This window comes from Miscanthus floridulus, chromosome 2, assembly GCF_019320115.1.
Source record: "Miscanthus floridulus cultivar M001 chromosome 2, ASM1932011v1, whole genome shotgun sequence".
Lineage (NCBI taxonomy): Eukaryota > Viridiplantae > Streptophyta > Magnoliopsida > Poales > Poaceae > Miscanthus > Miscanthus floridulus.
In genome coordinates this window covers 16,921,715-16,949,399 of record NC_089581.1, presented here as the reverse complement: position 1 = coordinate 16,949,399, position 27,685 = coordinate 16,921,715, and the positions used below count along the sequence as shown (strand labels likewise).

General features: G+C 46.3%; 2 protein-coding genes across 3 annotated transcripts; both read left to right on the top strand.

The window, feature by feature from the left end:
* Positions 1-5,895: 5,895 nt before the first annotated feature.
* LOC136518445 (binding partner of ACD11 1-like) lies at positions 5,896-11,434 on the top strand. Of its 2 annotated transcripts, none has more exons than XM_066512112.1 (8): positions 5,896-6,129; positions 6,241-6,362; positions 6,500-6,578; positions 8,008-8,082; positions 8,165-8,233; positions 8,665-8,999; positions 9,195-9,318; positions 11,031-11,434. In XM_066512112.1, the coding sequence occupies exons 1-8, from the start codon at positions 6,124-6,126 to the stop codon at positions 11,049-11,051; spliced, it is 831 nt and encodes a 276-aa protein (XP_066368209.1). In that variant the 5' UTR covers positions 5,896-6,123; the 3' UTR covers positions 11,052-11,434. The 2 variants fall into 2 exon arrangements, with proteins under 2 accessions (XP_066368209.1, XP_066368202.1); XM_066512105.1 differs by having other exon boundaries at positions 6,238-6,362.
* Positions 11,435-11,573: 139 nt separating this feature from the next.
* LOC136518436 (ammonium transporter 2 member 5-like) lies at positions 11,574-14,108 on the top strand. Its single transcript, XM_066512097.1, has 2 exons — positions 11,574-12,787; positions 12,857-14,108. Exons 1-2 carry the CDS (start codon positions 12,218-12,220, stop codon positions 13,682-13,684), a joined length of 1,398 nt encoding a protein of 465 aa, XP_066368194.1. The 5' UTR covers positions 11,574-12,217; the 3' UTR covers positions 13,685-14,108.
* Positions 14,109-27,685: the final 13,577 nt, after the last annotated feature.

Sequence of the window (27,685 nt, the reverse complement as noted above, 5' to 3'; positions counted from 1 at the left end):
CTTTTAACCGGCCAGTCGGTGACATTCATTCTTATGAGAAGAAGCTGGGTTCTGGTGTTAGTTATGGAAAATTTATGCATGCTGAATTTGTTTCTTCCGCTAAATTAAAGCAAGCTACCAGTCACAATAATTATGGTGACAAGTTATCTGCTTGTGCTCGCTCTTCTCTTGGTCCCAAGAAAAAATGTGTGGCAGCAAAGGAAAGTCAATATGTTGATAAAAAGTCGGAGGCTACTATGGCTTCTGCATTTTCTGTTGCCAAGCAGCCCGAGAAGAAATGTGCTCATGTTACTGATATTATTTATCATATTCAGGAAAACAAAACGGTGTCTGCTACAAAAGAAAACATAACTGAACCTAAAGAGGAGTTAATTGTACAAGAGAGAGATGTAAGCGTGAGTGTTGAATTTTTTTCCACACCAGAATAGCAAGCTATGGACTCTTCCTTTTATTCTCCTATAGAGCCATCAATTGATATTGTTGATGATGCAGCAAGTGGTTTATCTATGCTGGCTCAAGAAGTCAAGCAGGATGGTACTGCTAGTAATGTGAAGGGGCAACGCTCTAATATATTTTAGTCAGAATGCACGATCCATGATAAGGTATGCAAGCTAATTATTGATGGTGGTAGTTTCACAAATGCTATTAGTTCAGATCTTGTGCATGCTTTGTCTTTGTCAACGCGGAGGCTTCCAATGCCGCGTTATATCCAATGGATGAACCAAAGTGGTACACTCAAAATTACTCACAAGGTGCGAGTTAAATTTTCTATTGGAAATTATGTGGATACAGTTGACTATGATGTTGTAAAGATGAGTGCTTGTCATTTATTATTAGGTCGGCCATGGCAGTTTGATCTTGATGCTACTCATACCGGTCGTTTCCATAATTATTCATTTGCGCACAAGGGAGTTTGTCATGTTCTCAAACCAATGCTTGATAGTGCTATTAAGGCTGAGGTTTTTCCCAAGGTGCAAGTGAAGAAAAGGGCTGCTAAAATTACCCCAAAGCCGAGGACGGCTTTGCTTCAAGAGGGAGAGAATGATGTGAATATTCCTACTCTTGCTGCTACTAGTGAGTTCGTGATTCGCTGTAAGGAGCCAATAAAATCATCAATCTAATTTGGTTCTATCTCCAATAATATTTTTGGGAACAATGTGGCGATGACAAAAGGCACTCTTGTTACAAAGGAGGTTCCTGAGATTAATGCTCAACTTAATGAGCCATCAGAGCATGATATAGCCATCAAGGGGAATTCTTCTGTGATTATTAATTCTTTGGGTGAAGCTTCTGATTGTCATCGCATGGAGTTGAAAAATGCAGATATTGTTGCTATTAAATCTCCTATACAGTTTGGCTCATTTTTATTTGATGCAAAAATAAACAAGATGAAGGAAGGGATCCTAGCTAATACTACAAGATTCGAGACCAAGTTTATTTTTCAAGGAAATAATTTGTGCAAGCAAGAGAAGAAGCAAGAAATGGTGTTTCATGTTGGTTCCATACAAGTCATGGTGCCAATGTAATGGTGCTCGTAGGTTAGCAACGTGGGCTCAATATTATATTATTTGATAGTGGGCTAGTACCGTTTAATTAATTAGTTTGGAAGCCCAAGTCAAGTCGATGTCTTGTGTGCCTGCGTGCACTTAGTTTGGTCGAACCAGGTAGTCCCTGCGTGCATCAATAAAAGGGTCTAGCACCCTTGTGTCTAGATTAGATTGGATTTTATTTTTGTGAGTGTTTCGTCTAGGGTTTCTCCTACGAACAGCGAGAGGACGTCTCCTCTCATCTACCTTACCGATCCATCTGGATTGAGAATTGTGTACAAGCAACCTTCGTCTTAGGAGTATCCTGGATTCCCGTGGAATCCTCGTCTTCTGATCGTGTCTCTCGGAGCCACGGGTGGAAGAACAATGCTAGGGTTTGGATTACATCTTATTGTAAGCCGATCCCTCCTCTATCATTGCTACTATATCAGAATTGGAGATTAATCATATTGGAAGTTATTTTGTCTGATTTTACCTATCAGCATATTTGGCTTATTTCGCAAATTGGATTATTCCAATTCGACACATATATCTGCTGTTGTTTGTGTCTGGTTGATACAACTACATTGATCGGCCAGTTCATAATGTCTTAGACATTTGTTGCAGTGAATTTTATATTGGTAGTTCTGTGAGATTGAGCTATTCATTATCGCCGTGAGATACAGCCTCTGTAATCGCTGCCCAGTGATTATTGGCAAAGCAAATTAGCGTCAGTTTATTTGTCGTGAGTAATTTGTTAGTGTGGTTTTCTGGAGAATATATACTGCACCCTTCTGATTTCTAAGTACGCATTATTTATCATATATCATTGTGCTGGTATTGTTCTCGGCTGAAACTACAATAAAAAAATCAAGCAAATATTTCCTTGTTGTCTTGTACCGTGAAAGATTTGGGCACATATTCAGGGCAACGTAGGCGTGTCCTCATCAGTTACCCTTGGCATATCTGTAGGTTTCCACGCAAACACGCCGGTGTTGGCACGTAGGAAGGAGATGAGCGCGCTTTCCTATTTGGGATCAAGGTGAGCCCCAATCTTCACGGTCTTGGAGGGGTTGTCGAGGCCGAGGTCGACCTCCTTGATTTCCTTGGACTTGGTGGAGGCGCGAGGAGGCTCCAGCTCTAGGATCTCCATGTCGTCGATGGGCACCGTCTTAGTTTCAGTGACCATGCTAGCCATCTGGATAGAGAGGTCCGAGGCTTTGGTGAGGGCGAGACTTTTTTCAGCTCTTCCCAGGATTCGATGGAGTCTAGGGCAAGGCTTATGAACTAGCTCATGGTGGCTGGCGTAAGCATGATGGGAAGATAGTTCGCCATGACACTGGTATCACCTCCGACAGCACGGACAGCAGTGGTGTAAGCCTGTAGCACTGTGTTGGATTCATCCTTCCTTCATAGGGCTCGACCCCGGTAATTTTAAAACCACGGGGCCACTGAAGTGTTCGGAGCGCCCTTGTGAATGCTAGGGGCCCCTCAGGGTTATCGGTGCCATCATCTGCAACGTTGCCATCGGTGATCGGCTCGAGAGCTGATTCCGGGTTACTGTACTCTTGCTCGTACTCCTGGCGGCGGCGTACTTCGTCTTCATGGCGATCGAAGCAGCGTTCGTCGATACATCATCGTGCATCTCGGAGATTGTGGAGGTGCACTCGGATGTCCTGGTCGACCTCCTGGTCGGGTTGGCAGTGATGTTCAATGCGGTTGCCCCTAGCTCCACCCTATAGGGGTTGCCTGTCGTCGCGGCACTGGTCGGTGAAGCGACTTCGGCGGTGATTGGATCTTGTGGCGACTGATCGGCGAATCGAGGTTGTGTAGTAGAAAGGTCTCTAATCCTGGCGGATCTCATTGACCTGACAATGCGCTGCTTTGAGCATTGCGGTAACCCTGGCGACCTCCGGTGTCTGCTGGAGCCGGGCGAGCTCATTGGCGGCCATGGCTAGGTTGGCGCTTGGAGTCTTGTAGACGTCGTGGCCATCAACATAGAGAAACACGTCATCGAGGTTGCGCTGGAGCGGCCTTCCTTGCGAATCAAGCTGTTGCTCGGCCATCACAAGGGTATTCTTGTTTGCTCGGCGTTGTGCGTGGTTGACGTTCCGGTTCTCACAAGCGGCGCGTTCCTCCTCAGTTTCGCCGTTCCGAGGGGGGCTGTCGACGCTGACGTTGAAGATTGCGCCACCACCGAACGGAGGGAGAGGAAGTTGCTCGGTGAAGGTTTTGGCGAGGGTCTCCGTAGAGCCCTAGGACTCAAAGCCCGGATTCTCCTTCGGGATGGTCTGGAGGGACGCTCCGAAGTGTTGACCGACGTGGAGCATGTTGACGGCCGGCGGAGGTTGGTCGGTGATCTGGTCGGCAAAAGGATGGACGTCTCCCACCTGGTCGGCGAATTTGCCCCTTAGGGCGCCTTGGAAGGTGGCGGCGACGTTGGCGAGCCTGAAGGGCAGAGCCGTAACTCCTAGAGTTTTTCGAGCAGCCTCTGGCAGATCTGGATCGAAGGATGGTCGACGCTGGACCAGAGTGTCCAGAGCCGATTCGGCGATGGAGAGGCAATCGGCGAGCTTCTGACCAACCTGATCGATTGATGCGATCAGATCGTCGTTGTTGATCTGCCTCCTCTGGTAGCGAGGAAGTGGGCAGCGAGTTGTTGATGAAGGTGACCTCGGAGGTGGTTCTGAGATTGGATCTGCAGTCACGGGTGCGGGGGTGATCGGCGCAGAATCGATTTACACTAGCTCGAGGAGCTCTCCGACTCCGTCAGCGTTGACGATCCACGAGATCGATCCGACCGTGAAGATCTAGCCGGGCTGCGGGAGAGACGAAGAGCCTATGAAAAAAGCCATCTTGTTCGACAAGGAAACAACACGCAAGCCCCTATCTGGCGCGCCAACTGTCGACAGAATATCGTCGGCAGTCCTCTGAGGGGTATCCCATGAAGGTAGATTGATCGGCAGAGGAGCGTGAGATCAAAAATAAGAAGACAATAGAGACACATAAGTTAGACATGTTCAGGCCATCAGTATGACGTAATACCCTACTCTTGTGGTCTGTTGATTTATATTAGCTATCATATAATATTGCGTGAGTTTGGAGGAGGTCCCTGCCTACCTTATATAGTCCGGAGAGCAAGGTTACAGGTCGGTTAGATCTGAGAGATAACCAAAAAGTAATAACCGATTACAGAAATCTTGGGATCATACATATCCTAACAGATCTCGTAGTATCTTCAGAATATCTTCCAGATGTCTTGCGAGAGGCACCGAACAGAGTCGTGCTCCGCAAGGCTTTGTCTTGTGGGCTGGGCCGCCCCTGAGGACACAGTCCATGTGGTCTACCGTGGGTATCCGGGGTCATACCCCCACACTTTGCATTTGTCATTCCTACTATATAGAAATCACCGATTTTATTAAATCTTATTATTTCATATATGCACAAACTACAAAGATGTGCCAGCATCAAGATTGCATATGCCTGCATAACTAAGTAGTGATATGTATCCGCCTTCCGATCCTACAGCAATGTGAATAATAATGGCGCTGCCTCCTAGAAGTAATAATCTATCCTCTGAACGACGCGCTGCCTCATGGATGTATATCTACCTACCTTATTACCTACATCAATAGACTGTATTATACTAGGGTGCCACTCTTACCTAATTTCTAGTCCATTAGTCAAACATACGTACTTTCAAATGTATGCATATATCCTCTGAACATTTCCAATGTATATCTACCTACCTTATTACTTATAATACAGTCTATATATATTCTCCATATTTCAAATCATTCATATGCCCGCCTATGCACGTGATTTGCCGACGTGCGCGCGGACGTGCGTGGCACCATTCCGTGGTGGCCTGTGGGGAGCAAGAAAGCGACAGGTGCACCACATGAGCCCGACCGAGCCGGCCCAGCGGGCCGAACCATCACTGCCTACACCCAATCACCGTCGTCCGTGACGCGGCACCCAAATCAAATCAACAGACCCACACGCGCGTGAGACCAGCCCGGCCCCATGTGGCCCACAATGAGATGGGCCCACTTTCACCCACTGATTGGCTGGACCAGTCGCGGCAGAGTCATTAACTTAGCACAGTTAATGTTAATAATGAATTCTTTCGGAATAAAAAAATGGTTTTACAGGTCAGGAGAGATGGCGCCGTCGCCAAGCAAACTCAGCAGCCAGCATGTCACCCAAGTAATAAGACCAGGCCACGAAATTACTCTTCTGCCCCTGTACCCTCTTCAGGGATCCGCTTGGCATGTCTTGTGCTGAGGGTGGAAGGGGAATTTACGTGGCTGATTTGGAAGGAGGAGCTGGTTCGTTTTCGTTATAATTTTCCTCGGCCACCGAGGCAGCGAACAGCTCAAGAAAAGTAGCGGCAGCAACCCGCGGCGGCGACGAGCAACCAACCGGACCACGCCATTGCCAATCACTCGAGCACCAAGGAGGCAAGGAGTCCTGCCTTGCCCAGCCACAGCGTCTTCCTCTTCACCCGGCTCCCGCTGCGGGTTCTCTCGCGCAGCCCGAAATCGGCGCTGGTTCATTTGACCGCTTCTTCTGAGTTCCTTCTCGGCGTCGCGCCATGGAGGTGAGCGTTTTATCGGTTCTCTTGTTAGGTGGCGTAGGCGGCTTCCGCTGGGGGGTTGGAGAGGGTCGTGTCGGTATTCTGACGGTTTTCCGCGGTTGCTTTCGCCAGCAGGAGATGGGGAAGAGGGTGGTGAGGACGGTGCGGGTGCGGAACATCTCAGATCTGGCGACGGAGCGGGAGGTGCGCGAGTTCTTCTCCTTTTCCGGCGAAATCGAGCACGTCGACATCAGATTGTAAGCGCCTCTTGATTTCTTTCTCTATTTTTCTTCCTATTGTTTTTTTTCTTGATGTTTTAGTCGCGTTTTTTTTTTCCTTTTTGGCTTGTATTTTGAACTGCATTGTGATTTTGGCCTCTGGTTGGTGGTTGCAGTGATACAGTGGCGTCGGGGAGGACGGCCTACGTCACATTCAAAGATCCCAAGGCTCTCGAGATTGCGCTTCTCCTGTCGGTATGGCTTTGCGCATCAATTTGTCTCACATGTTGAGGGGATTCTTTTCTGTTTATTTCGTTCTGGTGTTTGTAGAATTCGTATTCTACTCCAAGAAGGGCGCGGCAAAGCCGCGGCTGGTTTTCTAGTTCTATATTCTGAATGTTTTGTGTGGGCGACTACCATTATGTAAAGTAGGTATATGCACCTGTTACGCTTGGGGCTATGCAGCATGCAGGTGCCACAATAAGCCAAAATTTGTGTCGGTTGCATCAATCATAGGAGCTAGGGATGGAGAGAAAAACCCAGGTGTTTTGTTTTACGTGGTGAATCGCATATAAGTATGCATGGCCTGTTCTGGTGTATATATCAACCGGAAAGAAATAGAAAAAAAAGATCCATACATATTAATAGGTTATTCAATCTGGCCTTGTTTTGAATGGAGTTCTGTCACAGAATCCGAGAATCCTTGCACATGCTGAATTCTTGAATGGTCTTTTTTACTATAAAAAAACAGTTCAAATTTCTTTGACCATATGCCATGTGCTTCATGCACTGGCAATCAAATGATGGTTGGGGGTCCTTAGGTCGTTAGTAAATTCATTGGAAGGCCATTGAACATTGGTGAATAAGCAACAACAACAACAACAACAACAACAAAGCCTTTAAGTCCCAAACAAGTCGGGGTAGGCTAGAGTTGAAACCCATCAGAAGCAATCAAGGTTCAGGCACGTGAATAGCTGTCTTCCAAGCACTCCTATCTAAGGCTAAGTCTTTGGGTATATTCCATCCTTTCAAGTCTCCTTTTATTGCCTCTACCCAAGTCAACTTCGGTCTTCCTCTGCCTCTCTTCATGTTACTGTCCTGGCTTAGGATTCCGCTACGCACCGGTGCATCTGGAGGTCTCCGTTGCACATGTCCAAACCATCTCAACCGGTGTTGGACAAGCTTTTCTTCAATTGGCGCTACCCCTAATCTCTCACGTATATCATCATTCCGAACTCGATCCTTTCTTGTATGACCGCAAATCCAACGCAACATACGCATTTCCGCGACACTTATATTTATTATTTTAAAGCCTGCTTAATTTGACACAGAATGTGAGAAACAAAATAGTTTATTATAGGTTTACTTTGCTTGAGATTCTTTGACTTTGTGGATCTGTCATCCTTGTAAGATATAAGCATGCAAGATATTTCTATATTTGTCAGCATGCATACAAGTCTGCATCTGTGCATCAACTACAAATTACAATTCAAATTTGAAATAGCCTTTGCTGCAGTGGAGAAAAGTTCTTCCTGTTTGTATGTGTTCTAAGTGAAATAGATCACAGTGTCTTCTTCTCTCTGTTTTGCATCGCAACATGATAGCTTGATGGATCTGCAGTGTTGTCAAACAAATAAGCACTGATTACATTTTTTTTCATTTCGTGCTACCATTGTTTTTCCAGGGAGCAACAATTGTGGACCAAATTGTGAACATAACCCCTGCTGAAGATTACATCTACATCCCTGTTACTGAACAGGTACACTAGTAAGCTAATTATTTTACATAAATGCAATCGGTCCTTATTTTTAATTGAGATAGCCATTTTGAAAATCATGCAGCAACTTATGGTCCATGAGGTGACAACTACGAGTTCAGCTCCTAATGCAGAATTGGAGTACTCCTCAGAGGTATTTCCCATTGCATTTTTTTTACTTCGGTTAGATCATGAGCCTCCCATCAACTAGGGGGCAGGGGCATAGTGAGAAAATGTTAGCAAAAACGTCTCTTATAAAAGGTGGTTGTAGGGAGTGCAACATCTTGTAATTTTTTAACTGAATACTGAGTGCATATCTGAAACCCCTCCTCCATGGCAAAATAAATAAGTAAACTGGAGTCTATCTGCATGTATACTATTTGGGATGTTTTATGATGTTTGCAAGTTACCCACCACTGCTGGTAAAAAAAATTACCAGTTATTGATTAACAGGGTTATTAGGAATAAAATTGTGAACCTAAAAAAATACAAAGTGCATTAGTGTATTATCTCATATTATTCCATACGGATTGAATTACGCTGGCAGTTGTCATTATTGATAAGTTCTCTTGTCCTGCTGTATAGGCCAATACCAGTCCCAATAGCCGTGTCTATGTGAGCAAGGCCCATGATGTCATGACAAATGTGATTGCAAAGGGTTCAGCAATGAGACAAGATGCTGTGAACAAGGCTAAAGCATTTGATGAGAAGCATCAGTTGAGGGCTAATGCATCAGCGAGGATCAATTCCTTTGATAAGCGTGTTGGCCTTTCGGAGAAGATAAACAATGGGATATCAGTTGTCAATGAAAAGGTGAAATCAGTAGACCAAAGATTGCATGTTTCTGATAAAACAATGGCTGCTTTGCTGGCTGCAGAGCGCAAGCTAAATGATACAGGCTCTGCTGTGAAAACCAACAGGTCTCTTCTTATTCACGCTTTTGTTAATGCTTAAACAATATACATTTAAGTATATGGCTTAGAATTTAATAACGGATCTGTTGTACCTTAATGAATACTTGCACACTTCGCCGTATTTGAGGACCTAAAACCTTTATGTCCGTGGGTTTCTTTAGTGTATTGCTAATTTCTTCTAGTATTTTCTCCAACTTGCAGGTATGTGTCTGCTGGAACAGGCTGGCTGAATGGTGCTTTTAGCAAGGTCGCCAAGGCTGGTCATGTTGCGGGCTCAAGAACCAGAGAAAAGTTCCAATTAGCTGTGTCAAATATAACAGCCAAAGTAAGTGATAACTAATAATTTGAGACTGTTGCTTGCTACTCAGTAATAAATATATTATTATAGAAAGCATGCCGAATAGCTTCAGATTGCAGAGCGTATGCAACTTTGGTAGCTAAGCATCATCGTTTTCCTTTTCTGCACTCATGGCTGATATAACACAATCTTTTCCATTAGTGGATAGTTTTACTTAATATGACCAGCTGAACAGCATATTTGCATGTATATAGTAGACCTGGTCCTGATTCTTGATCATAATCATGAAAGCATTGCCAGGTCAGTGGCTCTTAACAACGACAACAACAACAACAACAACAAAGCCTTTAAATCTCAAATAAGTTGGAGTAGGCTAGAGTTGAAACCCAGCGGAAGCAATCAAGGTTCAGGCACGTGAATAGCTGTCTTCCAAGCACTCCTATCTAAGGCTAAGTCTTTGGGTATATTCCATCCTTTCAAGTCTCCTTTTATTGCCTCTACCCAAGTCAACTTCGGTCTTCCTCTGCCTCTCTTCACGTTACTATCCTGGCTTAGGACTGGTGCCTCTGGAGGTCTCCGTTTGACATGTCCAAACCATCTCAACCGGTGTTGGACAAGCTTTTCTTCAATTGGTGCTACCCCTAATCTATCACGTATATCATCGTTCCGACCTCGATCCCTTCTTGTATGACCGCAAATCCAACGCAACATACGCATTTCCGCGACACTTATCTGTTGAACATGTCGTCTTTTCGTAGGCTAACATTCTGCACCATACAACATAGCAGGTCTAATCGTCGTCCTATAAAAGTTGTTGTTGTAGCTTCTGTGGTACCCTTTTGTCACATAGGACACCAGATGCTTGCCGCCACTTCATCCACCCTGCTTTGATTCTATGGCTAACATCTTCATCAATATCTCCGTCTCTCTGTAGCATTGATCCTAAATATCGAAAGGTATCCTTCCTAGGCACTACTTGACCTTCCAAACTAATATCTTCCTCCTCCCGAATAGTAGTGCCGAAGTCACATCTCGTATACCCAGTTTTAGTTCTACTGAGTCTAAAACCTTTGGACTCCAAAGTCTCCCGCCATAACTCCAGTTTCTGATTCACTCCTGTTTGGCTTTCATCAACTAGCATTACATCGTCCGCGAAAAGCATACACCAAGAGATGTCCCCTTGTATGTCCCTTGTGACCTCATCCGTCACTAAGGCAAACAAATAAGGGCTCAAAGCTGACCCTTGATGTAGTCCTATCCTAATCGGGAAGTCATCCGTGTCTCCATCACTTGTTCGAACTCTAGTCACGACATTGTTGTACATGTCCTTAATGGCTCTTAATAAGTTATTATAAATAAAATTGTGACATTGAGAACAAACAATAATGTTAGTGGAAATAAGTGCTACTAGAACAGTTTGTCAGTTTGACCATGAAGTTTTGGATATCCATGCTGCGACATGGACATTTATGTCATAAGAGACAGATTTGCAAATTGTAAGGTTGCAATTTGCGCCTTTGGCTAAAATCATGGTGCATAACCACAGATAAAGGAAGAAGCCATATAACTCTAGGAACAAATTTCTTCTTTCATAGCCTTTCCTAGGCCAATTGATATGCATCCCTCTGGAAATATTTTGAACTAGGCACTAGGGAGCTCCATTTGTGAAGCTTACTGAGTTGCAGTTTTATATGCTTTGCAGACTTCTGAAACATTGTTTTTTTTTTCCTGAAAAATAGGGCCCTGCTGTTGTTGCTTGAGCGTGCTGTGCTGGTAACGGAAGCTCTTATTCCTGAGGAAAATCTATTGGAAGTCCCTGTGCAAGCATTTCCCTTTGATTGTGGACAGTGTGGAAAGTAACTGTGCGTTTCACTGTTATCTTGTCCGTTTTTCCTTGGGTGCAGGCTATTCGGTGATTCTTTTGAGGTTTGGTATATAGATGAGTTCAGTTTTTTGGTATTTTAGAACCCCATTCTTTTAGTGTTGATGTTAAATTGATTATAGGTGATAGTGGCATTCTATTGACTCAATCTGTGTGGATTCTTGATCGTTATTGATGCCTATATGCTTCTCCAGTTCTCCCAAAACTGTTGCTCCAACTGAGAAATTTGAAACTCAACTAATGGAATTGGTGTTCTCTGTTTGTTTTTTTGGCATGACATAAGTTTGAAGTATGCATTGACATGAGATCCCTATCGAACTCTCCGGCTGTAAATAGAGAATGCTGTCTTAAGTTCGGCGATGGTAACTTTTGCAATGGAAGTTTATATGTTGTCTACATATGGCACGTACATATGGTGTTGACTAAATCCAAGTGAGTATACTCGACGAATTGGATGGCTTCCATGAAGCCAAACTGGCATTCTCTTGTCGTACAATTGGAGGAACAAAAACAAATTCATATATGCTAAATCTTCATAAGAAACTCCGCCATTTGCATGCAGGACAGCCTTGTGAGTTAGGATGAAGCTAATCACCGTTATAGCCTTCAGACAGGCTTAGCCTTTTCAGAGTAAGACTGCTTCAAGCATTTGGTTGTTTAGTCCTACACAGTTCATACGATTTCAATGTCACATCGTTATATAAGACACTCAGTCCGGATGCAAAATTCCCGGCCGTAACAAGAGATCATGCGCTAATTGTGGTGAATAGGTGTCACTGCAGCAGTGAAAACCACCCAAAAATGCGGACAGGTTCAGCATCCAGCCAGCCACACAGCAGAATCTCATCGTTCAAAGTATCTGAAGAAATCTGCACGTCTTCCGCTCCTTCCCCGCAGACCTTTCCGCCCCTCCATTCCTATATAGCTCTCTACCCTTTCCACTTGGCGTCTGTTTGATTTCTCCTTCTCACCAGTGGACGCGACTTGCGGCGCGAGCACTATACACTTGCTCGACTGCGTTGTCTCGATCGCCCGGCCTCCGAGATGGCAACGGAGGCGGCGCCGGAGTGGCTTGACAAGGGCGACAACGCATGGCAGCTGGCGGCGGCGACGCTGGTGGGGCTGCAGAGCGTGCCGGGGCTGGTCATCCTCTACGGCAGCATCGTCAAGAAGAAGTGGGCCGTCAACTCGGCCTTCATGGCGCTCTACGCCTTCGCCGCCACCTTCGTCTGCTGGTGCCTCTGGGCCTTCCGCATGTCATTCGGCGACCGCCTCCTCCCCTTCGTCGGCCGCCCCGACCTCGCCGCGCTCGGCCAGGACTTCCTCACCCAGCAGGGCTTCGCCGGCGCCTACCCGGCCGCGACGCTCCTCTTCTTCCAGTTCGTCTTCGCCGCCATCACGCTCATCCTCGTCGCCGGCTCGCTTCTTGGCCGCGTCAACTTCCGGGCGTGGATGCTCTTCGTGCCGCTCTGGCTCACCTTCTCGTACACCATCGGGGCGTTCAGCCTCTGGAGCTCCAATGGGTTCCTTTTCAAGGCCGGTGTCATGGACTTCGCCGGTGGATACGTCATCCACCTTTCCTCCGGCGTCGCCGGCTTCACCGCCGCCTACTGGGTAACTGTCTGCCTTCCATGCATGACTGCATACGTTCCGATTTACACAAGCTAATCGATCGATCGGCAGGTCGGTCCGAGGACGGCCAAGGACAGGGAGTCGTTCCCGCCGAACAACATCCTCCTGACGCTCGCCGGCGCGGGTCTGCTGTGGATGGGGTGGACGGGTTTCAACGGCGGCGCGCCGTACGCCGCCAACATCGACGCGTCGCTCGCCGTCGTGAACACGCACTTCTGCACGGCCACCAGCCTCCTGGTCTGGCTCTGCCTCGACTGCTTCGTGTTCGGGCGTCCCTCCGTCATCGGCGCCGTCCAGGGCATGATCACCGGCCTGGTGTGCATCACCCCGGCCGCGGGGCTGGTGCAGGGCTGGGCCGCGATGCTCATGGGCGTCGTCTCCGGGAGCGTGCCGTGGTGCACCATGATGGTGCTGCACAAGCGGAGCCGGTTCCTGAAGCGCGTCGACGACACGCTCGCCGTGCTCCACACGCACGGCGTGGCGGGCAGCCTCGGCGGCATCCTGACGGGGGTCCTCGCGGAGCCGCGTCTCAGCCGCCTCTTCTTCGGCGACGACCCCCGGTACGTGGGCCTCGTGTACGCCCTCAAGGACGGCCGCGCCGCCGCGGGGCTCCGGCAGGTGGGCGTGCAGGTGGCCGGGATCGCCTTCGTCGTGGCGCTCAACGTCGCCGTGACGAGCGCGGTGTGCCTCGTCGTCGGGCTGCTCGTCCCGCTGCGGCTCAGCGAGGAGCAGCTGGCCGCCGGCGACGACGCCATCCACGGGGAGGACGCGTACGCGGTGTGGGGAGATGGCGAGACGTACGAGCAGTCGGTGCACGGAAACCATTCGTACCCAATGACGTCCAACCCCATGGCGTCCAAAGCCGACGAGATGATATGACCGGCCGGATCGTTCAAGCGTGTCCGCAGCGATGCGAACGTACATCTCGGGTGTAAGATCAACACGAATGCTTGTATAATTTTGAATTTTGAGTAGCATCTAGACTTCATCCTTCGACACAAGATTTTGTATACATAAAACGTTACTGGTAGAGCTGGAATGTTACATGCACCTCTCTTTTCAGTTACTAGTATGATTTTCACCCTTCTCTAGCATTGGCATATTAACCTAAACTTTTAAATTTTTTCAAAAGGTATCTACCATTTACTCTTGAAAATGTACAATTAACAATTGCAAGCAAACTTGTTGCACCTCGACAGTCCAGCGATGAACTAGCTACTAAGGCAAGTTTTAGTGAAAGTTTAGTTGTACTCTACCCAGCTCATTCCTGTTGCTTCTGCTAGTCCCTTTGGATCTGGCTTGTATTTTTCTTGTTTTGGACCTTGGCTTTAAATAAATCTCTCCAGTAGGGGCTCCTTGCCCCTCCTGTTATTTAAAAAAAAAGGGATGATGAAAGCTCATGGAACAAAATAAGTTTTATGAGGATAAACCTTGTCTACATTGTTTTTAACACATGACAGTATTAGAAACCGGAAAATGAAATCCCTATTGAGACTAGTCTAAACAAGTTGGCAAATTTGTACAAGACCTTTAACCTCACGACGAGCAGAACATAATTGCTACATTTACTAAAGCATTTGGATAGTATTCAACAAATAGATCTTGAAGATACAAGCAGCCTGTTCGTTTGGCTGTGGCTTATCGTAAACGATCGTAAATTTTCAGCCGGAACAGTATTTTTCTCTCACACAAACCAACCAGCAGTACTTCTTCACGAACCAGCAACGATACGAACCAGCCAACCGAACAGGCTGCTAGATGAGATTTAGGCAAACAAAAAAAATTACATTTAGAACAATATTTCATACTATCTTTTGGGGAGATACTTTTCCCAATAGCACAAGACTTGGTCTTATTTAGCGCCCAAAAAATGTAAGATCTTTGTTTGGTCAGAGCATCTCCATTAGACTACTTAAACATGTCCTCTACTTAATTTTTGAGTAGCAGAGAAAAAAACTTTCAACAGACAACCTACTAGGTCACTAAAATTTGTTAGCCCTCAAATCCCCCTCTCCCCACAACACATACTACTTGTCGGGTATCAGTATTAGGGATACCTGGAAAAAGGAAGCGGATGGTCACGAACGCTAACTCGTCCAGATAGTCAAGAGCGTATTTTGGACCACCGAGGAAGCACCCAACTCCAAGCGGTCGGTCGAATCTTTTGAGCCCGCGGAGGGCGTCAAGGAGGTCCTCATAGACCCCAGCAGCTCCGAGGACAAAGTGGTACGCATCGGCACCACACTTTCCATCAAATAGGAAAGCGCGCTAGTCGACTTCCTCCGCGCCAACAGAGATATCAACACGTGGAAACCCTCGGACATGCCAGGCATTCTGAGGGAAGTCGCCGAACACGCCTTGAAGATCAGGCTAGGCTCCAAGCCGATAAAGCAGCGCCTGCGTCGCTTCAACGAGGAGAAGCACAGGGCCATCGGCGAGGAGATCGTGAAGCTTTTAGCGTCCGGATTCATCAAGGGAGTGTATCATCCCGAGTGGTTAGCCAATCCCATCCTTGTATGAAAAAAATGAGAAATGGAGAATGTGTGTTGACTACACGTATCTCAATAAGGCGTGTCCAAAGGATCAGTTTCCTTTACCACGTATAGATCAAGTAGTCGACATGACCTCGAGGTGCGAAACCCTCTGCTTCCTTGATGCCTACTTCGGGTACCATCAGATCGCGATGAAAGAATCCGACTAGCTCGCGGCTTCTTTCATCACCCCATTCAGATTGTTCGACTATGTCACGATGCCGTTCGGTCTGAAAAACACAGAGGCTACATACCAACGTTGTATGCTCAAGTGTTTTGGGGACCTCATCAGGTGAACCATTGAGGCATACATAGATGACATCATGGTCAAGTCCAAACAGGTTGACCAGCTTGTAGCAGACCTTCGCAAAACTCCGGGCAAACAACATCAAACTCAACCCTGAGAAATGCATTTTTAGGGTCCCGAGGTGTATGCTGCTTGGGTTCATCGTCTCCGAGCGCGGCATCAAAGCCAACCCAGAGAAGATCTCAGCCATCATGAGGATAGGCCCGATCCAAAATCTAAAGGGAGTACAACGAATTACGGGGTGCCTCGCCGCGCTTAGCTATTTTATCTCACGCCTCGACGAACGAGGCCTCCCCCTATACCGGCTTCTGAAGAAAACCGACCGATTTGCGTGGATGCCCGAGGCTCACAAGGCACTTAACAAGGTCAAGGAAATCCTGATGAAAGCCCCGATTCTGGTCCCGCCGACCGATAGGGAACCACTCCTGCTTTATATTGCGGCCACCACGCAAGTGGTCAGCGCCGCCCTGGTGATAGAACGGGAAGAAGAGGGACACACCCTCAATGTGCAGTGTCCCATATACTTCGTTAGCGAAGTCTTGTCCGATTCCAAGACTCGCTACCCCCAAATCCAGAAGCTCTTGTATGCCATCCTGATCGCCAGGAGAAAGTTGCGTCACTACTTCGAGTCGCACCCGGTGATGGTCGTGACATCCTTCCCTCTCAGCGAAGTTGTCCAAAACCAGGATGCCACTGGATGAATCGTGAAGTGGGCCCTTGAGCTGATGGGTCAGGGCATTTCGTATGCTCCTCGGACGGCCATCAAGTCCCAAGCGCTGGCCGATTTCATTACAGAATAGACCGAGATCTAGATGCCGCTAGCAACCGTTGACCAAGAGTATTGGACGATGTCCTTTGACGGATCGCTGACGAAGAAAGGTGCCGGCGTGGGACTGGTCTTTGTTTCGCCCCTCGGGGTGCGCATGAGGTACATAGTTCGCATTCACTTCCCCGCCTCCAACAATGTGGCCAAATATGAGGCGCTCATCAACGGCCTACGCATCATCGTCGAGTTAGGCATCTGATGGCTTGACGTCCGAGGCGACTCACAGCTAGTCATCGATCAAGTCATGAAGGAGTCAAGCTACCATGGCACCAAGATGGCTACGTACTACCAGGAAGTTCGCTAGCTAGAGGACAAGTTCGATGACCTCGAACTCAACCACATCCCGAGACAGCTCAACGAGGCGGCCAACACGCTAGCGAAAATAGCGTCCGACCGAGAGCCGGTGCCAACAGGCGTCTTCAACAGTGATATGTACAAGCCCTTAGTCCTCTACGAGGAGCAGGAATAGATCGGTGATGGGTCGCCTGCCCTGGACTCCGAGGCTGACCGACCATCGGCACCTTCTGACCCCAAGGTCATGGAGCTTGACAAAAATCTAGTGGCAAAGCCTGACCCTCTAGCTAACTGGAGGACACCTTACCTCGATTACCTCCTCCGCGAGGTGCTCCCGATAGACAAAATGGAGGCCCGATGGCTCTCTACTTTATTTGTGCGCATCTAGGTCCAATATTATGCTTAGTGTGTGCATGTGTGCTAGATTTCAAGCTAACCCGAAAGAGTGCCACTTAGTGGTCGTTAAGAGAATCTTAAGATATTTAGTGTACACTCCTAACCTTGGCTTGTGGTATTCTAAGGGCTCTAAGTTTGATCTACTTGGGTATTCGGATTCTAATTATGTCGGTTGCAAAGTAGATCAAAAAAGCACCTCAGGGACATGTCAATTCCTTGGACGGTCCCTAGTGTCTTGGAGTTCTAAGAAGCAAAATTGTGTAGCCCTTTCCACCACCAAAACCGAGTATGTTACAGCCGGTGCATGTTGTGCTCAACTACTTTGGATGAGGCAAACCCTTTAAGATTTCGGATGTCACTTCACCAAAATCCCATTCTTGTGTGACAACAAAAATGCCATAAAGCTCGCCAACAATCCCGTAAGCCACTCAAGAACGAAGCACATAGACATCCGACATCATTTCTTGAGAGACCATGAAACCAAAGGAGATATCAAAATTCTCCATGTGAGCACCGAAAAGCAACTAGCCGATATCTTCACTAAGCCTCTCGATGAGTCAAGGTTTTATGCTTTGCGTAGTGAGCTAAATATACTTAATTCTTGTCATGTGGTTTGAACTATAGCACACCTTGATTGATAAACTAGCATGGATAGGAGAAATGAATTAGAAAGGTTTAAATATTGTGCTTTAAAATGATTTATCATAAGAAACAAGTGCATTATGATCATTGTTTGTATTGATTAATTACTGCTAATCATAGTGTGCTTGAGATATGTGTCCATATCCTATATGTATATAGCTATTTAGTTAGTAGCTAAATCTTGCTGTTTTGGGGAGTGTGGCTGTGCCGCGGCAGTGCCGCATGTGGTGAGCGACAGTGTCGCACTTTGAATTCCAATCGGAATTCGGCCCACAATAGCCTGTTACTGCAGGGGCCCATTCTTTACTCTTTTTACCGACTGGCCCGCGGTAATCTCTCTCTCTCTCCCTCATTCTACCCGACGCCGATGCCTCTCTCTCACGCATCTCGCGTGTTCACGTCGTCGCGCCGTCACCATCCCTCTAGGCCGCACTCTGGCAGTGCTGCGCCGGTTGCTGGCACTCTCCCTCGTCGCTAGCAAATGCTAAAGCTCATGTACGGAGCCATTCTCTCCCTTTCCTCCCCAATCTACGAAAACCAAGGTGAAACCCTAACCTTGTCAATCTATGCTATGGAGTTCTTTTGATAATAGATGTAGGTTTCTGGTAACATCATGACTGGTTTAGAAGTGAATGTGATGGATGAATTGAATCATAACAACGATTCATGGATGGAGTGTTTCCAATCCGTGCAGCAGTGTCGCATGCTGGGAGCGGTAGTGTCATGACTAGAATTGTATTCCATGCAGATTTGATCAAGCATTCCATAAATGACTCTCTGAAATGATTGGATTCATTCACCTTATTCATTACTAAGTGAAACATGATGTTATCTTACCTATCTTTTGTAAGACTCCATATTCTTGATAGAACTATACTTGCTGAGATTGTATAGTGGGCTAGGAGTTAAATTATGAAGTAAGTTCAGTAGACAAGAAGATGCAAAATGCAGTCTTGGTGAAACAGCCGGTGCGGCAGTGCCGCTCCTAGGCGCGGTAGTGCCGCATGTCTGGGGGCAGTAGCACATCAGCTGCTTCCCTCACTTGCACGTTGACTCTTCTTGAGTACTTAACTTGCTTTATAGGGTAACTTCTACTCGCTTTATAGGGTAACTTCTACTCTCCATTTGTATAGTTTCTCATTTTGGTTTATGTTTTTGCATAGATGGCCTCCGGAGGTGAAGATGACTGGAGGGGGAAGAGGAAGATGAATGAGCCACATGACAAGCAAATGCCTCATTGTGGTTGTGGCAAAACCACAGGGGGCAGCAGCAGTGCAGTAGGTAGAGGAGATGCTAGTGACAGGGGGAGAAGGGATTAGTTGATCCAGGAGGAGGAGAACTTGGAGAGGGCTAGCCGCACCATTCCTCTAGGTGCTTGCCCAGATACTCCACCTCACCTTGAGAAGTTTGACAAAGGTTACATTAGAGAGTATTCTGAGGAAGTGATTATGAGGCATCCCATTGACACACGTGTTCATCCCATGCTCAACTATGCGGGAAAGCTAAAGATGGTAGAAGAAGCACGTGAGAACAATCCTTATGAGCAGCAAAAGGATTTAGGGGTGGACTATAGGTTTTGGAATGAGTTTCATTCCAACTTTTATGCCTCAGTGATTTTCAACTCCAAAAAGTCAAAGATTGTTAAGATGTAGTATGTTGACTAGGAGGAGATGAAGGGGAAGAATGAGCCTAAGTTCAACAAAGTGATCAATGCTTGTGAGATGTTTGGCCTCATTGATATCATGAGCTTCCGATACAATTGGAATGAGAAAGTGCTAGCCTAGCTTCATGCCACCTTCTTCTATGACATCTACACTAATGAGATTCACTTGATGACTGAGGGACGGCATTATAGGATTGACTTTGTGACTTTCAGCTAGATCCTTGGTTTTGGAGAGGAGGAGCGGGGCTTCACTTATATTCATGATGAGGCTAGAGCTGAGATCCGTGATATTGCATATATGTGGATTGATAGGAGAAGTGCAGATGGTAAGGTCAGTGGCTTGAAGAGTTACTACTACATTCTGAACAATCTGATCAGGCACACAATAAATCCCAAAGATGGAGTAGCTTCAGATCTTAATGGCTATGTGAGGAATGTGCTTGCTAGGTTTGCTCCTACAGGTGACATGTTCAATGTCCCTCACTTCATGTGGCGCGAGCTGAGGAATTCTGTGGAGGATGGGAGAAAGGGGATGCCCTATGCCCCCTATCTCATGTTCATGATTGAGAGGGTCACTGGTTATAGGTTTGATAAAGATGGTCTCCACACCGTCTACAAAATTGAGAAGACCCAAGCCTCAGGTGCTAGCAGGGTAGTGGGACGCTCTCCATTAGTTGAGGACGTGCCTAAGTCCTCTCACTCTAGGCCCCGCAAGGAAAAGAAGATGGAGAAGTTTGGGAGATGGATTAAGGCTATTTTTACCACTTGCACCTATGCAGCGAGGACCATATATGAGGACCGGTTGGAAAACTGTGAAGCCAACCGAGAGGCTAGAGAGCGTGTAGGGCTGCCACCTCTTTCTCTAGTACAGTCACCGCTTGAAAGGTCCTTGTTTGGTTTTGGTAATTGAGTGACAACTTAGGTGAACTAATTGTGTTTATGTGAGATACACAGGTGATTAGTCCATAGGTACATGTGTGTGAGCAACATATGCCATGGAGGTGAAAATGGCTTGGAGATGTTGCAAAGCTCACACATGTGATGATGAAGGAGCTTAATGCACATGAGACATGACATTGAGTCATGTGATCAAGGTGGAGAAGATCAAGACAAGACTTGGCTTGATGGACCAGTTGCAAGCGTAAAGGGCAAGTCGAAGGCTTTGGAGTGATGGACCGTGTGGCGGTGAAGCTTGAGCAAGACTTGGCGCCGATGGACGATGGCAACGGTGAAGAGCAAGTAAAGTCAAGATCAATGAACCAATATGATCACGTGATGATATGAAGTGGATCATATCATTGTTGATCGTGTTGGTGCATGTGTTGCATCGACATTGGAGGAGATGGAATGGAATGCGCAAGGCAAAGGTATAACCTAGGGTATTTCATTTCACCGGTCATAGGTGTGTAGAGAAGTTTATGACCGGGTTTAGGATAGATGACCGTACTATCAAGAGGAGCAAACTTGTTTGTATATCAGTCATCTAGTGCCACTCGAGTGATCTAACTTTGCATCATTGCTAGGATCGAGTGGCGTGGCAAGTTGAGTGGCTAACATCATTTGGGAAATGATTGTGAAAAGCTAACACACATACACATGGTGGTGTATACTTGGTAGTGTTGGCACATTTACAAAGGAGATGGAGTTGGAGTTGATGTGGATCAACTTGGTGAAGAAACTCTACCGACGGAGTGTCCGCCCATAGAGTGCGGACAATCCGACGGTGCCACCGGCGCCCTACACAGAAAAGACAGAGTCTCACTGGGTGCATCGGACGCTGGCACTAGAAGTGACCAGACGCTGGCAGGGCACGTCCGGTCAGGCTGACGCATGATGACACAGGAGCTAGAGTTTGACCGGACGCTGGGCTGCGTCCGATCACGTGCGACCGGACGTGTTCGGTCAAGGTCGGTACCTTACTGTAAATGACCAGACGCTGAGGGTCCAGCGTCTAGTCAGTTGAAGCTACTACGTCCGGTCTGAAGATGACCGTTGAGATCGAAAGAATGCCATTGAACACAGGTGACACGTGGCTGTCATCGGGCAACCGGACGCTGAGGTCCAGCGTCCGGTAAAAATGACCGGAGCGTCCGGTCGGCCCGACTTTTGCCTAGTGAAGGGGTAACGGCTAGTTTAGCCCTTATGGCTATAAATAGAAGTGGCCTTCGGCCATGGCTGGTACTGAGCACCTTGGGGGACTTTGTGTCCATGCTTGAGAGTGCTTAGGAGCCCTCCATCTCACATATACTTGATAGTGATCATTCAATTGTGTGAGAGAGCGATTCTAGTGCGATTGCATCGTGAGGTTGCATCGAGTGGCACTAGGTGATCGAGTTGCAAGCCGGTGGTGCTTATTACTCTTGGAGGTTGCCACTTCCTAGATGGCTTGGTGGTGGTCTCCATCGAAGCCCGCAAGAAGCTTGTGCGGTGCTCCAGAGAAGTGCTTTGTGAGGGGCATTGTGCTCGCCCCGTGGGAGCTGCTAAGAGCAACTTTAGTAAAGCGTGTCATTGAGCTACCCTCACTTTTGGGGTAGGTTCTTGCGGCGCCCGACGTGCGAGCTTGGCGGGTGATGCCAATTAGCCGCCGAACCACCAAGTGAGCGGTCGACACAATAGGGACTAGCGTGTTGGCAAACACATGAACCTCGGGAGAAAAATCATCGTGTCCACCTTGTTCTTCCCGTTGGTTTGCATCCCCGTTACACAAGCTTGCCATTACTTTCATATACATTGAGCTTGTGTTGTTGCTTTTGTAATTAGTTAGCTTATGTAGCTTGCTAGTTACCTTCTTGCTTGTGTAGCATAGAAGTAGCTCCCTTGCGTGGCTAATTTGGTTTGTGTAACCTTGTTAGTCACATTGCTTAGTTTGTGTAGCTAAGTAATTGCGCTCTCTAATTTGGCATTGGTTGCCTTATTATTGAGCATTGCTAGTGAGCTTAGCTGGCTTTGTGCTTTTGCTTACTAGCATGTGTAGGAGCTCCCTTATTACTTAAAGTACTAGTGGCATAGGTTTGTGTGACCTTGCTTTTAGAATTGGTTAGGAGAGCTCTAGCTAGCCCGACACCTTTGTTGCTTGATTAGTATCTTTGCAAGGTGCTAGTGAACATAGATAGAGGGGTGTAGTCTTGGCTAGTCCGATAGTTTTAATTCCACAATTGTTTCAGTTAGCCAACGTGATTAAGTTTTAAAAAGGACTATTCACCCCCCTCTAGTCGCCATCTCGACCCTTTCAATTGGTATCAGAGCCCGGTCTCTCATTTGTGGTCTTCACCGACCCGAGAGGATGGCGTCTAATGGGCTAGATGTTTGTGAGGCACACATTTTTTATGGCACAAACTTTGCACTTTGGAAAAATCATATGCTTGATCATTTTCGTGCAAAGGGACCTAAATTTTGGTGGGTTGTCACAAGTGGTCTCACCCATGTCTTAGATCATAGAAATCTTACCAAAGCTCAAAGAGTTCTCTATGAATTTGATGCACATGCTTGTTGTTTTCTAATGGATGCTTTAAGCTTTGATTTGATGAAACAAGTAAACATCAAGGGAACCGCTCGTGAGATATGGGAGTCTGTCGATGGGGAACCCTACAGGCCCCCCATAGACCATACTGCAGGGAGGTAGGCCTTGGTAACAAGGCCTACAGCCCAACCGCCAAGAAGAACGCGGAGCAAAGCAACGTGCAAAACCAAAACTCTAACTCAAACTATACAAGGAAAGGCGCCTGAAGCGTAGCTTATGACTCTAACCTTGTATCCGAATAGGACACAAACAACGTCTCTCAGCGCCTGGACTATAAAGGGCTGGTGAGGGTACCCATTGTAAAGAGAGAACGCATACTCGATACTCAAAGCAAATAGGCTAACGCCAAAACTGGACGTAAGGTTATTACTCGACCAAGTCGAGGACCTAAACCAGTATAAATCGTGAGTCTCTTTGCGTAACCACCGAGTTCCGCTATTCGCCGAAGCCCAAACAGCTGTCCTGGGTACCCCTGTGGCAGACTATCGGTGGTAAAACATCGATAGCTGGCGCGCTAGGTAGGGGCTTTCGACGAATTTTTTCTTGAGAGTTCGGTGGACCTCAACCTCAAGATGACCTTTTCGGCGGGAACAACCTTTGTCTTCGGATCCTGGATCTGCAAGGCTGACGGCGACGGCAAGCTTCGTACCCGTCTCCGAGAAGAAAAAGAATTCGATGATGAAGTTCAATACAAACTCGCCGAGAAGATGACAAAACTCTCAACTTCGGATACAACTCGGAATAAGGAAGAAAGCGGATACGAAACCGACTCTGAAAAAGAGATACAACCTGATTCCAAGACAATCTTCACGGCACAAGAGCCAAGCCTAATTGGACTCGGAGACACAACAACGATCGCGAAGGGATACGACCCGTACAACTCAAAGAAGAACTTGGGAACTTATAGACTATGCAACACGGCATCAGTCTATCAACACTTTACCCAAAACAAGATGAACTCAGCAAGAAGAATACTCCTGGAGGGAGCACAAGAAGGGATGATCATGACAGTGACCCCACAAGATTATGTGGTGCATTGGCCAGGTTCTTTCACCTCAAGCAAAGTCTAGACTGGCACGCGCATTGAAGAACTACCTTATTAAGAGGGAAAAGAACTCGGATCCAGTTTAGAAGCTATAGACAGCTCAACCAAACGAAGGATGGAATACCGTACAAGAAGAGCTCGGAAGAGGTATACTGTATACATGGCGGAGCAGTTAGAACAACCTTTGGAACCACCATGGATACCAGATATAAAATCTTCAGACGAATCAGAAGGCAACATCTCGCAAGATGATAAAAGCGACAGCAATGAAAATGATGAGCAAAGACTAGCAAGGCTAAAGAAGAACAAACTGAAAGCTAGAAGGAGGAACCGGGCTAAACAAAGGAAGCAAGTCTGGAATAAATACAAAGCGGAGCTAACGGAATACAACAGAAAGAAGGTGGAAAAAGAAGCCACAAAAATACAAAAAGGGAAAGAATTGAAGAATTAACAAAGGAGTTGTACACCCTCATGAATAACGGGAAAGCAAAGGAAGACCAGAAGAAAGAAGTCGGGGGATCAGAAAACAACCCGGCGAAGAAATTCCACAGGAGCCACAAAGGGAGCAGCCACCCAAAAAATTGAATTTTCAAAGGATAGGACCAGTAGAAAGTGCTGATATCAATGGAAGGAAGGAACACTACTCAAAGCAACAAGAAAGAGACAAACCAGAATTGAGCCAACGCTACCAAGAAATATCAAGAAGATTTGACAAAGAAGACGACTACGGAGAGTCTGAGTTAAAAGAAGACAGGTCTTATTACAGAAGGGCAAGATCGCCAGATTATGGAAGAACGGAACCATACGATAGATTCCCTTGTTTCGCAGGAAGACTACAAACTTTAAAGCTACCGCACAAGTTTAAACCAGCAAATCATTCCAAGTATGATGGCAAAGTCGAACCAAGACAATGGCTAAGGGTTTACTCCCAATCTATTGAATTAGCTGGAGGAGACGATGACATCAAGGCTCTATTCTTCCCAATGGCCCTTGAAGCAATGTCGCTACAATGGTTTGACAAATTGAGGCCAAGATCAATCAGGTATTGGGAAGACTTGCAAGAAGCTTTCTGCAACAACTTCGCAGGCATTATTACCCATCCAATGACTGTAGCCGAATTGAAAGGAGTAAAGCAAAGGAGAGGAGAAAGTCTAAGGGAATACTATAGAAGATTTGGAGAATTCAGGGCTCAAGTCCATGACATTACTGATAGGGAGGTGATAGAGGCCTTTGCAGAAGAAATCTAGGCAAACTGGCAATACAAGGACTATTTCAATGAGAACCCAAGAACAAATGAAGACTTCAAGAGGGTTGTTAAGAAGCTAATTTCGTCAGAAGAAAGAACTCGGCACAGATTTGCTAGGGATAACCTAGAGAATAGAAGACCCGATTATAGACAGCAAGACAAAAGACCAAGGTAGGATAATATGGTGGCAACCACAGACAACAAAAGAAGATACAATGGCAACGGCAATGATAGCAGTGGTAGCAATCACAATGGCAACTACAACAATAGCAACAACCATAACAACAGCGGTTACAACAGTAATAGCAACTATTAGAGTAACAACTACTGAGGAAGAGTGCCGGAAAACATAGAAAACATGCCGTGTCACATACACCCAGGGGCCAGACACAAGTTAGTTGAATACAGCACTTTTTAGCGGCAATTCATGAAGAGAGAAAACAGGAATCAAAACAACTCGGAGCCAAAGCAAGAAGAATTCAAGAAGGAGGAAAAGAGAGATGAAGGAGATTATCAAGAACCCCAACGCCAATTAGCGGTGATATTTTCAGGTGTTCCTAACACACGAAGCAAAAGACAAGAGAAACTAGCTCACCGAGCCATCATGGCAGCTGAACCAGCCATCCCAAGATATCTAGATTGGTCAAAGTACCCCATCCACTTCACAAGAGAAGACCAATGGACTAGTGCAGCAAACGCAGGATGCTACCCGCTGGTACTGGGTACGACTATCATAGGAGTAGCAGTAACTAAAGTACTCATCGATGGAGGAGCCGGGCTTAACATAATTTTCGCAGATACTCTCAAAAGGATGAATCTAGATTGTGAAGGTTTAATGACACCCATAAGCACACCATTCTACAGAATAGTACCCAGCAGAGCAGCTATGCCCCTCGGACAGATAACCCTACCCATCACCTTTGGCACACCAAACAAATACCGGACATAATTCATCAAATTCGAAGTTGCAGACTTTGAATCATGCTACCACGCAATACTTGGGAGACCACCTTTAACAAAATACATGGCAGTACCACATTATCCATACCTACTGCTCAAGATGCCAACAACAAAGGGCGTATTATCATTGAAAGGAGATCTAAAGAAAGCACATGATTGCGATGTACAAGCAGTACAAATATCCGAAAGATTACAAGATATAAAGGAAGGAAAGGAGATTGCAATACTGGCCAATGAAATGAACCCAGACGAGATTAAGATATCGGCTAAGAAGCCAAGCAACTTCGCACCACCAAAAGAAGCCGCTACCAAGACTATTGACCTACTAACTGGTGACCCGGAGAAGACGATAATCATCAGTGCAAATCTCGACCCCAAATAGGAACTCGCGCTCACCAACTTTCTTCGGGACAACAAAGATATTTTCGCTTAGAAGCCAGCAGACATGCCAGGGGTCCCAAGGGAGTTGGCTGAGCACATAATTGATGTGAACAAAGGGTCCAAACCCGTTAAGCAGAAGTTACAAAGATTCACTCTAGACAGAAAAGCAGCAATCAAAAAAGAGATCACCAAGCTCATGGCAGCAGGATTCATCAGAGAAATAATCAACCTAGATTGGCTTGCCAACCCGGTCCTAGTAGAGAAGAAGAATTCAAAAGAATGACGCATGTGCATCGACTACACAGACCTCAACAAACATTGCTCAAAAGATCCATATGTCCCACCAAGGATTGATCAAATCATCGACTCGACAGCAGGATCAGCTCTGTTATCCTTTCTAGATTGCTATTCAGGCTATCATCAAATATCCTTAAGAGAAGAAGACCAAAGCAAGACTTCGTTCATTACACCCTTTGGGGCATATTGCTATAAATCAATGCCTTTTGGGCTAAAAATGTAGGGGCAACATATCAAAGAGCAATTCAAACTTGCTTAGGGAGTCAAGTCGGAAGAAATGTAGAAGCATACATTGATGATGTAGTAATCAAGACAAAAGAACCCAGATCATTGATAGAAGACCTCGAGGAGACTTTCAAGAATCTAAAAGCATGGTAGTGGAAGCTAAACCCCACAAAGTGTGTTTTTGGGGTACCATCAGGACAACTACTCGGGTTTCTAGTCAGTAACCGAGGAATTGAAGCAAGTACAAAGCAGGTTAAAGCCATCATGGATATGAAACCTCCAAAGAAAGTTAAAGACATATAGAAGCTTACAGGATGCATGGCAGCACTCAACAGATTCATCTCCCGACTAGGAGAAAAAGGGCTACCTTTTTTCAAATTATTAAAAAAGGCAGGAAATTTTGAATGGACAGAAGAGGCAGAAGAAGCATTTCAAAAGTTAAAAGAATACTTGGCATCATCACCAGTAATGACACCACCAAAAGATAAAGAGGACATGATGCTATACATTACAGCAACCAAGAACGTTATCAGCACAGCAATTGTGG